At 39.2% G+C, this 13,215-nt stretch overlaps 1 protein-coding gene across 3 annotated transcripts; it reads right to left on the bottom strand.

The window, feature by feature from the left end:
* Window positions 1-1,198: 1,198 nt before the first annotated feature.
* kiaa0895 (KIAA0895 ortholog) lies at window positions 1,199-11,578 on the bottom strand. Of its 3 annotated transcripts, none has more exons than XM_022744103.1 (7): window positions 11,373-11,578; window positions 9,294-9,957; window positions 6,357-6,500; window positions 4,535-4,667; window positions 3,951-4,256; window positions 2,619-2,716; window positions 1,199-2,122 (listed from the first exon to the last, which is right to left on the bottom strand). In XM_022744103.1, the coding sequence occupies exons 2-7, from the start codon at window positions 9,933-9,935 to the stop codon at window positions 1,964-1,966; spliced, it is 1,482 nt and encodes a 493-aa protein (XP_022599824.1). In that variant the 5' UTR covers window positions 9,936-9,957; window positions 11,373-11,578; the 3' UTR covers window positions 1,199-1,963. The 3 variants fall into 3 exon arrangements, with proteins under 3 accessions (XP_022599824.1, XP_022599823.1, XP_022599825.1); XM_022744102.1 differs by having other exon boundaries at window positions 9,294-9,961; XM_022744104.1 differs by lacking the exon at window positions 9,294-9,957.
* Window positions 11,579-13,215: the final 1,637 nt, after the last annotated feature.

Below are 13,215 nucleotides of genomic sequence, written 5' to 3' on the forward strand. Positions count from 1 at the left end.
AGTGCATGTAGACCACTGGGGCTTCATTCAGGATGATTACGAACACACCTTCAAAATGTCATAAACTGCATTACGTGTGACCTTCATCGTGTGGGGACATTCAGGTTCAGTTTAAGTTCTGTGTGTGACAATGCTGATGAAGCTCATACACATCTGTTCATCGCAGACTTTGCCCCATCCTGCTTTCTTTATCTTCCTCTCATACAACCACTCTCGTTTTAATGCCTAGTACATGCAGTGAAACAATGGTAACCCACGGTGGACCTGAAGGAAACAAAGTCTTCACTATAGAGACAGATACAAACAACACTGTAGGTAAGTACACTTAGATCATAGGTGCATGACAGACAAAAGAGTCTGTATTTCAGCGTTAGGTTAATAAGGTTTGCTAAAACTAATGAATGTTCCATATGTCTAAATGAAACTATACTCATGCACAAGAGTCAACAAAAATCCCAACTGAAACACCCTCGTTTGAATGTGATATCATCACAGATATATTGGTATTTGGGTCGTGACTTCCAAACAGCATGTATTTTGCTTGAACTGATTCAAATGCAGCCCAATTTTAAATAAGACATGGCCTGTTGTGCTTTTTTACCAATTTGAGGGGTGGTTTGAATTTTGAAAAATAAAGAGAGACCATCCAAAGCCCAGAAATCCCAAAGATGTGTTTGAAGTAAATTAGAAACAGTCTCAACATTACATTTGTCCACCACAAAGCACTTCCAAGTCACAATTGTGGGATCCTAACATTTGTTCACGTGATGTGTTTATGTTAAAAGACAAATATTGCTTTCCATGCAGTCATCAAATATCAGCATAAGCCTAATGTGGGCTTCATACTGTTTCTGAACTGCTTCAGAAAGGAGCCAGGGACTTAAATTTCTCTCTTCTATCATTTGTTACTCAAATGTGTGGCAGTTTTCATGTGAGCCACTGTGTACAACTTCACTCTTCACTCTGCCCTCCAGTGTGGCTGTTTGGAACAACTATAAACACTTTTGTCTTCTGACAATGTCTTACAAACCTGCCTGAGGCTATGTCCACACCACATTTTACAACTTAATCGTTTTCTGTCCAGACTAACACACCTGAAAACACATATCACATGACCATTCACATGGGGCATGCATGTGCGCGCATAAACAGGAAGCAGATTGTCTACTCTACAGCTGGTTAGTTGCAGAAAATACCACGACTGAGGAACAGCAAACAGCTGCTGGCAAAAACGACAAGGTCAGTAACGCTAGCAGTCGAGGCTGATGAGACCGAATCAGGGAGCGACTGTGGTTGTCTATGCCGTTTACAAAGGACTCTGTCCATTTTCCAGTTTTTGTCCATCCAGACTACAACGCAAGCACAGACTTTTCAAACTAAAATAGATCCAGCAGAGTTAGAGTTGTGTGGACAGCAGGAGTAAACATAGAAAAAGAGTTTTAAACCTAAAACGTAGTAGTGTGGACGTAGCCCTAAAATCCCTAAAAATCTCAGTCAGGCCCTGATTTAGGTCTTCACGGGATATTAACTCTATTTTGAAAACCATGCTTGTGAAGCTATTGAGACACTATTAGAAAAAAATGTTCCTAAACCAAACTGAGTATTAGAAACTGTCAAGTAAACAAAGTTGGCACCAAATGCTTGTTAAAAGTTATAGAAAAGTAAAGGTAAGGTGGAGTAAAAAGTGTCCCGTCTGTATTGATGAAGTAACTTAGGTATTGTAGTGGCACTGGTATAAACTTCATCCAGCTCTAAACACAACACATTGAGTGATTCTTGGGGTGATTCACTGTATCAGAGGAGAAATCTAACAAATCTAAGAAGTCTTCACTACATGCAATACAGGACACTGCACAAGTCACACAAACACATGCTGACGGTGTTGAGGCATGCAGACCATGGCTGGCAGCAGTGTGAGCGTTTATTCAGGTCTGATCAAGATTGTGCAGGGGGTGCAGCAGGGTCAGATGATGGTCTTGAGCTCCTCGTCAGTCAGCTGGTTGACCACCATGATCTTCATCAGTTCCTCGACATACCTCCCCTGGTCCTGCATGAAGTGTGGGATGCGGATGTTCTCCATCTGAGCCACTGGTTTCAGGCGGTCCACATCTTCGAACGACACCTGAGCCCACAGAGAAACAACAGTGACAGATTTAGCAACCTTTTCAATTGCAGCACAAAAGTGAAATGATGAAACTGCTGTATATATGATGAACAATTAGAAGCCTTAGTTTTATTATTTGATGAGAACCTAAAACTACTGTTGCTGTAAGAGTGGGTTGATTTCATAACAAACAAATCAGTCATTAAATCATGTTGAACATCAGCTGGAACGTTGTTTCATCATGAAAGGCTTCAGTTCTTCTGAAGCAGAAGAACACGGTCTGTTACATAAGCTTCATTCAGCCCTGCTCTCCACTTATTTTACTGGACTATGTGTCTCCCATGTTCAAATGTCCAACTTTAGCAGCAGAAATAAACATGTTTACAGCCTGGTGCAAAAAACTCTCACCTGTGGATAATCCAGGAAGCAGTTACTGTATTTAATGCAGTTGCTGTTTAGTGACTCAGGACACTGACTAATACCACTTTAGACAGAGATAGTTGAGATGCCTCACCTTTCCCAGAGCCATCAGCAGTGGGAAGTTGATCTTGTCCCTGTATCTTAGGATCTTCAGGATGCCATCCAGGTAGACCTGGTCTTTACTGAAACACCCTGCAATGTGAGAGGTCAGAGAGGATGACCAATAAAAATTTGACTGTGTGATTTGTAGTCCCTCCAGGATTTCGCAGGCTTTTTTTGGGATTGTTGCGGCTAAAATACCTGATTTCACAGAAGCTTTTCTTAAAAATTGCAATGAATGTTGCAATGTTATTAGATGTTTTTTTGCAATGATTTTGCAAATATTGTCACTATCTTTTTATGTATAATTCATTAAAAATTGAGGGCAACTTGTACCAGTGAGAATAAATCCAGTGCAGCGCAGGTTGTGATGCAGTCACACGGTCACAAATCTTATAGGGAAAAAGAACAAGTGATTACGCTGCTCTGCTCCGTCTTAATCACAGGTAGAGATGATCTTTATAATAACCTCATGAATATTTAACGTAGAGCCCCCACCCCCCGATTTCTGCCTATGAAACAGTTTCATCATGAGTGAGTGATGGATGACAGGATGTTTTCTGTCTTTTCATCTTTACTAATTAACAGTTTCATTCACAGAGCAGGTCAGAGGTTACTGCCAGCTACTGGCATCTTTTAAGGTGGAATTTTTTCTTGAGTGTTACTTGATGCATGATTGACGTTTGGAAATCAATCAATACACCTTAAATGTCAGTTGGCAACTTTGAATATTTAATTTCTTTTTATCATCTCTCTACATGACTGACTCTTTAGTGATGATCGGATCTTCAACCACTTAAAATGTATATGTATATGTAACCGCATTATGTGAACTGTACATATTTTATTTCATCTGGAGAAAAAAAGTAGCGGAGTGTCGTTCAGGTGGCTCCAACAGCTCTAACAGTAATGTTTGCTGGTAAATGTGAGATGTTAATGTCACACGTCTGCAGCTTCACAACATGCTTCAAAACCAGAAACAAGGAAGTGAGTTTGGTGACGTACATCAAGGTTTTGCACAGGGACTGGTATGATTGGTTCAACTCACGGTAAGCTATGATGATTTTTGATCAAATTTGCAGAAAAGTTTCGGTGATCGGATTAAGATGCAAGGTTGCGCAGGGTTCACAGGGATTGGTTGAATTTGTGTTAATTATTGCAATCGCGACTTTCTGGAGGGACTGGTAGACGGTTAATATCAATATTTTGAAGGTTATTTTGACACAAGTTAGACTGTCTCTAAGTTGAGTATGTAATCAAGTCCAACATTGGTTGCACATACAGCAAACTCTTTTGAATCTTAAATCCTGTCTAGTGACATAGTGACCTGGCTGTGCTGTGTCGGTCTGGCCTCTCTTGGCTCTGACACAGTAGTCCCAGCGGGTGTTGGGGTCCTGGACAAAGCGTCCCAGGTTGTGGAAGAGCTGAGAGAAGGACATGTGGCTGGCCTGGTAGACAGTGTAGTAGAGGAGGGCAGCGCGCCACAGAGTGGGGTCTTTCCTGAACAGGACACTGTGGATGCTGGCCAGGCCCTCCTCTGTGGGGTTCAAGGGCTTCAGGTTGTGCTTCTTCCTGCCCATGCTGCTGCTCCACGGCTGGTGGCAGTTGTTGATGCCTCGGAAATAATGTGTGCCTGGTGGAACGGGACAATACATACATTATGTTCAGGTTCAAATTGAAGCCAGCTTTATTAGTAGGAACATCCGTTAGATCCTTGCCATGGTCTACTGATAGTGTATCAATATCAACAGTCATAATAAATACAGGATAATAATCAGACCTGTGATTAGAGTTATTTTTTCAAATATGAATGATTTCCCATTGAGCTGGTGCCCTCCCAGAGGGAGGCACCACCCCACACTAAGAATAAAATATACTGTAAGCCTTACAGGGGAGTCCCACTGTACCCACCGATCTCATGCCTCAGCATGCCCTCCAGCCAGTGCTCTCGTGCAGTGGAGATGTTGATGGTAAGTGTGGGTCTACTGTTCACCACTGTCATGGAGGCTCTGGACAGGAGGTCATCTGTCACCTGGACTACTATCTGTCAACACAACATCCATAGGACCACTGCATTAGAAAAATAGCTTAATTAACAACTCATGACAGCCTGTATTACATATGAGCTGGAAAACAGTGTCCAAGAGCATATGTTCCCATTAGTGAGTGGTAAGAGAGTTACAGCATCTATCTATCTATCTATCTATCTATCTATCTATCTATCTATCTATCTATCTATCTATCTATCTATCTATCTATCTATCTATCTATCTAGCTACCTGTCTGTCTGTCTGTCTGTCTGTCTGTCTGTCTGTCTGTCTGTCTGTCTGTCTGTCTGTCTGTCTGTCACTGATGTAAAGGTTTACAGTGAAATTTTATGGGAGTGAATTTATGGAAAGTATGGCCCCAAAGATTCATAAAGGTCAGATTCACATTCACTGAGCACTCAGCACAGACAGCTACAACTTCACAGCAGTGCCTCTCAACAGCATTACAGCAATACATTTAAAACATTATACTGTGTTCTGATGGGTTTTCATTGAGCTGGATTTCTACAAAACAATCACTGACCCAACACTGACCTTACAGTGACCCAAGGGTTCTCTGGGCTATTAAGAATCGAAAATGCTAAGTAGCTGTCCCAAACTAGTGCACACTGTCAAATAAATAAAATAATTTCTATCTAGTGGCAAGTTATCTATCTAGTGGTGGGATAAAAAATATAATGTCTGTGGACTCTGGATTTGACAGAGTGAAAACTAAAGCTAGCACTGTAAGATTAGCAAAAGTAATATTTATTGCATGACTGTTGTATTTGCTGGCATTAGCTTGCACTGCATGGTGCAGATATTGATGGATCCCCCAGTAGGACTGAGGAATGTTGATGGAAGATGGATGTCCAGGCCTTCGATCCGATGTGACTGCACCTTGAAGGAACCCTGTAGAGTTCATTCTGAAATAGTGTAGCCCTCTACTGTTGGGGCAATTTGAGTTTGACCTGTTGTTCAAGTTCAAGTTCAAGTTCAAGTTCAAGTAATTGATTGTTCTTACTGTTCATATTCTTATTCAAATAACAGCACAACAAATAGATGGCAGAGCTGAACTGAACTGAACAGTATTTTTATAACAGGTGCATTCTTTTCTATCTGTGGGATGTTGTTGCCTGTAACCTGCTAGCCCACACTGTTTCCTTTTCTGCCTGCTTTTCACCACAGCGTCAGAGATCATTTTACCTCACCAATTCTGATCTGATGCTTAAGTATATTACTACTGAAATATGTTTTTCTCTTCCCTGTAGCTCTACTGGAAACTGCTCTACATGACAGTGTCACTGAATCTTTGGGAGGATCTGGATTTTGTTGTCTCTTTCTGCTGTCTACTATGTTTAAATCCATTAGGAATTTACCAAGCTTACACAAGATGCTGGTATATTTGGTGTGACGTGTTCAGTGGAACATTATTAACTGGGTGATGTAACATGGCTGACGGCTACATAACCACAGGTCCAAACTGGTTTTGATGACCTCAGTAAAGCGGTGACCTTGATGCCCTCCTGTCTGCTGCACTGTAATGATGATGTACAACTTCACCATAAGACAGACTGCAGACCAGGATCCAAATGACCTTTTCACTGTGTGTGATACGTTATGCAGTGGGAACTGTCACACTGTGCTGTGTTTGAATCAAACAAGGATCAAAGCTATAAAAACATGAGTGTCATGTGTCCTCTCACCTCCCCCATGCATCCTTCCTTCTCCATATATTTCTTGACATTGTGCCAGATGCGACTCTTGGTGAGGAGGTTCCCCCCAGTGACCTGCTCAAACTTCTCATAGCTGCCATATCGCAGCAGGGCGAGCTCCATGATGTGCACTGCCTGTAAGAGATGAGGAACAAGTACTGTAAAAGCTGCCTGTGACTAATGACTGTCTTTGACATGTTCTGCTGCTGACGCTTTGGACACACTGAACTTTTCACTCTGGTGCTTTGAAGGAAAAGATAACTGCAAAAACATCACTTAAAAGAAATAAAATATCAACAATAAGACAGATATTAAGTAAAGCATGTATTTTGAAGAGAAAACAAAGTTGAACAGTTAGTACTAACTGGTGAATCCTCATCATCCTATGATCTACCCAAGGTTCTACAGTTGGTCCTGGTCCAGTACTTTTCTTTTATGCTCCTGTTAGATGGACTTGGACAGACTGTAAAACTGTAAAACTATAAAACTGCAAAAAAAAAAAAAAATCAATATTATGACAAATAATTTAAGAATTTATAATAATTTATATAAATTTAATTTTTTAATATTATTGAATAACGGCCCAAGCCTGAATTGAGACACTGTTTCTAAATGGTTGCAAAATTATTTTACAGGCATTTACATTCTCCATTTTCTTGTTACTTATCAACGAACATATTCATCAATACCAGTGTATCTGCAATATGATAATATCAGCCAATTTATTGGTACAGCTCTGCTAATAATCACAATCAACTGACATCAATAAATGTCTGACTACTTTCTCCAGCTCACCTTGATTACTACTGTTCTTATATATAGACTTTCTTAGTGTGTGAAAAGTTGTGGCAATGGTAGAATAAATAAATAAATAAATAAATAAATAAATAAAATAATACCTTTAACTTTCTCTGCATTAGTTCTTGTTGTTTAAGAGACAGTGTGAATCATCATGTACCATGTGTAAAGAAGATTTCTCACCTTAATACCAGATTTTCATTTTTTTCTAATGTTTATGTTTTGGAAGTTGTGTGTATGTATAATTCACTTTTGCTTTACATTGAATAAAGTCATTGTGAATATGAATTTATATTGGAGAGCTACTCTACATTTCCATGAATTATTACTCTATTGAGTAAAGCCCGACCGTTATTGGATTTTTGGGGCCGATGCCAATACCAATATTAGGGAGGGAAAAAATCCAATATCGATATATTGGCCGATATATATATGTATATACAGTATATATACATATATATATATATATATATATATATAATTTGTGAAAAAGATACGTAATGAAAGCAGGATATTTTACAGTTTAACAAAAAAATGACATCAGTGCACTGAAACAGTAAACATCACTGGGAATTAAATAAAATAACTATAAAAATAAATATCTATAAATAAAAAATATAAGAACAAATATGTATATATATTATATACAGTATATATATATATTTAACTTGAATGAAAACAAAGGATCAAATACACGTAAAATGCTGCCTATATAACTTGACTTGACATGATTATTTTCCACTGCATTATTGCTTCTTAATAAAAGTATTCATATCAGTGCATATCGCAGAATATATGCGCCGATACCGATATATCTGTGATAGGCCAATATCAGCCTATAAAATCGGCCGACCTATAAATCAGTTGGGCTTTACTATGAGTATCAGTGTCCATTTTCCCTGACAAATGTCATTAATATCAGACTGTATGACAAATGTGAAGCAAAAGAAAACATAAGTATCCTCTGCAGGATCATTTTACTGCGCTTCCTGTTCAGCTCACTCACTTTTCACTTGTCTAACTATCTGAGCACTTATATCACTAAAAGAGTGCAACACAACACCACAAGGCTGTTTTCCACCCTGAGGCATTTCTTGTGTTCATGTTGTTTACTGGACATGTACTCATACTATAAGTGTCGATTTAAGACACACACTGAGGCAGTTTTAAACTAATCCACCACTGTTACTAATCCACTACTGTATTTAAGTAATGAAGCTGCAAAACAAAACAATGAGCTGGAATGATGAGGGGAACTGCTCCTCACTATGAGCTCTTTCACACTTTACATAGTCATCTGATCTATTGTTCATATATAACTAGAATCACCTCCTCGTGGTTGTCTGCCTCCGCCACTCAAGTTACATCCCTGTTTATCCAGAGTCACAGAAAATATGAACCATTTGTGTGAAACTTTGTCATAATTGCTGTGAAGTCTTGAGTAAAAAATGTTTTGTGACCTTGACCTTTCACCTTTTCACCACCAAAATCTAATCAGTTCATCCTTGAGTCCAAGTTAATGTTTGTGTAGTTCCTTCAAGGCGTAACTGAGATATTATGTCCACGAGAATGGGACGGACAGACAACCAGAAAACAATATGCCTGCGGCTCTTACTGTTGCTATTACTGAAATAAAAAATGGATTAGTGGAGATTTAATACAAACATTAGATGATATCTATTATTGTATTATTTTAAAAGTAATCAAACTGTAGGAAATCACCACTCTGTCTGCATGTTTCCCTTTCTTTTCTACTACATTATATATCAAGTGTACAAAGAATATTTAAATTATTTTGGTGGGAAACTGCTGTAAAATGTGATAACATGAGTTTTTTTCTGATGTCTGTTTTGCCCTCATTGTCCCTGTTATGTCAGGTCTTCCAAAGATTAGTCAGCACTAATGATTAGAAATCAAGAATTATGTTTTAGTTCCAAAGCTTTATATTCTGAGGTTGTCTGCTTTAGTTTTGGGGACCTTTTGCACCTCAAATAAATTACATACATAGCTGTTTGCTAGGAGGACTGCCAAAAAGCACATTATTAAGCGTTTTGATAAAGGTTATTTGTGTCTGAACCAAACCAACAAGCTGAACTGTTCCAAACTTGTTTGGTGGAAACACACCCTTACCTGTGTTAGGAAGCGATCTGAGGCGTTATTATGCCGTGCCAGGACAAGCGGAGAGACAGGGTTGCTGTACTCAAACTGTGGATTGTAGCTGAAGTGAGACTTGAAAAACTTGGCCTTCTCTTTCTCCACATTAGTGGGCTTGATGGCTGTAAGGATGCAGAGCTTCTTGGCATTTTCCACTTCACGTTTGAGTGCTGCTTTGTGCAATGAGGGAAGTTTAGTGTGAGGCGAATTGGCAAAGCACATCTTCCTGAGCTGTGGAACTGTACGAGGCATTAGGCCCATTGTGCTGCCCACCACTGCGATGCTTCGTGCTGGTTTAGGGAAACTGGAGTTTGTGTCTGAGAAGACACAGTTTGTCTGTGCAGGCTTCCCACCACCTTCTTGAGCACGCACCTTTTTAAAAGCCATACTTGGATGGTTTCTTTTACCAAGTGTGGCACCACATTTCTCTGATGTTTTTGGCCCAAGAGACTGCTTTGGGCTCTCCCAATCTTCCTCTTCACCCTGCAGCAGTATGTTGCAGCTGCTGGAGCCAGTGCTGAAGAGGTCTTTGAGAACACTGGAAGAAATCTTCTCCAGATATACTTGGCTTGGACTCACAACCTTGTCAGCAGAGTTTAAGATGCACTTTTTGGACATTTCTGCTTCTGGCCAGTGAAGTCTTTCTGAAATAAGTCAAATGAGAGACCATTAAGGGAGGACAGTGAATGTGTCTGCTGATTACTTTACAATCACCTTCACATGTAGACCTTTTAGAGCTCGATAGACTAATCCTCTTATCAAGCTAGGATAAAATTAGATCTATTCCAGTGCCAAGTTTAAAAAAATACAAGGTAATAAATACATGGATGCCATTACTTGCACTCAGTGTGATGAACAGTGTTTTTACATCTCTACAAGCAAACTAACAACTACCTTGTCCAACTTTTGTTTTTGTTGCAATCATAATAATGTGATCTGACTCAAATAACCATAACTTGACATGTCCTGGACTGCTGTTATGTCAGCAGTTTGTGGCTATGCGCCAATCAATTTCATGAGTCAGTATCCTGTTCGCACAGAGGAAATTATTCTCATCATGTCTCCAGGGACTGGCAGAACAGCACAGGATTCAGAGTGCGGGGCTGTGCGATTTCCAGTAAGGCAACCTGGAACATCATCACCCTGGGAGCAGACTCTCTGTTCGGACAGGAGCGCTGAGGTGGAAGCCATGCAGCCACAGACAGCACACACTAATGACCCCAGTAGGACAGTAATGATTGGGAGAGGGAGAAGTACAAATTGGAGCTTCACTGACTGGCTAGTGCTCAGCAATCAAATCAAATACTATTACCTAACACATCAGCTGAGTATCTCATCATTCAGTTTCAACTGATGTGATAGGCCACTATGACATCATACTGTAGACAAAGAAGTAATCCTTTCTAGTGAATACATGGATGTGTGAAAGTTTACAAAGTTAATGTAAGACATTTCCAAGCCAGTTACCATATATGACATTAAATTTATGACAGCAAAAACAGTCCTGAACCTGGATGTAATTCAACTGCAAAATAAAACAAATCATTGCTCAAACATCTCTATCTGATCCATCACCATTAACCAAAATATCAAACCAATACTATTAATTTAAATCATATAATTAGCAATAATAATTAGCATGATTCAGCACTGAAAGCCCACCAGAAATCAGCTTGTCAACACTGACTTTACAACACGAGTATGATACAGTGAGCACTGCAAAATACAGTGGTTATATATAATACAATACAAACGGAGAATAATGAATACATTTCATGTTTCTTAAAATATAAATGGTTTTGTTTATGTTCGCTAGTTCATTATGTGTCTAGTAATTATAGTTAAGTAAAAACTAACTGGAGCTCATATTTTAACTTAGCTGCCACTTGATATAACTGATGCTACATCACAAGTTCAAACAAACTGATATGATTACTGTATTACATGTAGTAATTCAGGTTGACGTTCCTGGTATGTTCATAGTCCCTCAAGAACACAAACTCCAAGCCACAGTGACAAGAAAATAAGAAAAGGACAAGACAAATTAAACATTACCTGTTACTTTTATTGACTCCAGCATCCTCTGTTGAGGTATCTAGCTAAACCTAAAATACCACACAGCCGTCCGAAGAACACTAGTGTTATTTAACAGAGTTAACCTTGCTAAATTAGCCGGCTAATGTTGTCCAAATATGAATTGAACGATGAGAACAAGTTACCTGTCGTGAGTGCTTATTTCGACACCCAGAAATAACTGTTTAAAACATTTAAGTGGCTGTTAACTGAGCTGACATAGACCGACCCGCCTTCACCGACTCCCTGCCACAATGTCAAGCAGGGGCGAGCTGTCTAGCTTTGACTGATCTGTTTCCATGGTTTCGTTGTAGCTACGCAGCACACTAATGAATACTGGGAAATGAAGTCCCTCTGAGAATAGGTTCAGACAAAATATCAGTGCTTGGTCTTTAAATAGTCGGGGATTCGTACATACTTTGTAATTCACCACATGCATTTTCTGTGGATTAAATTTAATATCATTATTAATCAAACTCAGGCGTGTGTTACTATATTAGACGCCATAATTGTAGTTTCCTATGAGCTGGCTGCACCTCTCCAATCCGTAATCATTAAAGAAGCAAGTCAGTACAATTTAACAATAAACTAATCTGTTCAGTAGTTTTGTCCAGCTGGAGACTTGTGATCCAAATGACTCGCTTTTTTAGTTGAAGACACTGTATGTAAAATTGAAACATAAAACAATGGAAATTATTTTTTTTAGAATAAATTTATGGATCACAGGTTGATGGCGCTGAAGAATAGAACCCAGTGTTAGGAAAAGTGGGCGGTGGGCACATGAATATATTATATATTATATATAATATTATACAATTTGATGTGCTACTTCTAGCAGGTTGATCACAACTACCTCAAACCTGATCAGAAAATGCTTAAGATGTTGATAATGCCATGAAAAATTAACTCAAGCACACATTGCACAAACTGACCCAAACTTTATATGTTTGATAAGTATCCCGGCCTGAACACATCTCACATGTTCATCTTTAGTAATACTCACAGCGCCACCTAATGGTAATAGGAAACACAAGATTTTACAATTTGATGTACTCCTAGCATGTGGACCAGACCCTCCTCATACTTCATCATTCAGAAAATACTTCTTCCCTTGATGAATCTAAGTGACTTTTCATTTAAGGGCGTGGCTGTGACTTCTCAACAGAAAGTGCCTTTAACGCTATTATACATTGTGCAATCGGCCTCAAACCTGTAGGAAAATACATCTCCCCTTGCTGATGCCACATTCGAAAATGGTGCGTTTTCAGTTAAGGGCTTGGCTGAGGCGACACTGAGAATTTCATTGTCTGCTTGTGTGCTGTCTACCTGAACTGGTGGTCGTTGGTGATCTCTGCCTCCATCTAGTGGACACTATTAAGAATGTATATAAAACTGCAGTATATATTGTCTGCTGCCACACAGTTCAAGCAGGAAATTTTAAAACATGAGCGCAGTGCCCGACAGTAGCTAAGACGTGCGGCTGAATTTACAGGCCTACTGCAAGGCCCACAGGAGTGCGAGGGCCTACTCAATGTTGATTGCAGCTTTAATAACATTTGATATGGGTGCCCATTTGAATCTCCATACCTGATTTAATTACCCCCAGCTCTTAATCTGGCAGATCTTAATTACTGGCTCCTTAGTTTTAATATCCAGTGGGGGATGACTGTCTTTAACAACTGTATGCTCAAGTATTCTTGTAAACATCTACTTATGAGTCCAGAAATCATGGTATAATATGTGTTTAGCACAATTTCGAACCTTACATCTGTTTTTTTTTTTGGCTGTAGTGTTATTTTTGGAATTAAGTTGAAACATAATTACT

This window comes from Seriola dumerili, unplaced genomic scaffold (assembly GCF_002260705.1).
Source record: "Seriola dumerili isolate Sdu_G_001 unplaced genomic scaffold, Sdu_1.0 BDQW01000078.1, whole genome shotgun sequence".
NCBI classification, from domain to species: Eukaryota; Metazoa; Chordata; class Actinopteri; order Carangiformes; family Carangidae; genus Seriola; species Seriola dumerili.

Coding starts and splice junctions, on each gene's coding strand:
- kiaa0895 (XM_022744102.1), bottom strand. CDS start 11,397: ATGCTGGAGTCAATAAAAGTAACAG. Junction 9,962..11,372: donor GGAGTCAATAAAAGTAACAG/GTAATGTTTAAT, acceptor GACTTATTTCAG/AAAGACTTCACTGGCCAGAA. Junction 6,501..9,293: donor CAGATCGCTTCCTAACACAG/GTAAGGGTGTGT, acceptor CATCTCTTACAG/GCAGTGCACATCATGGAGCT.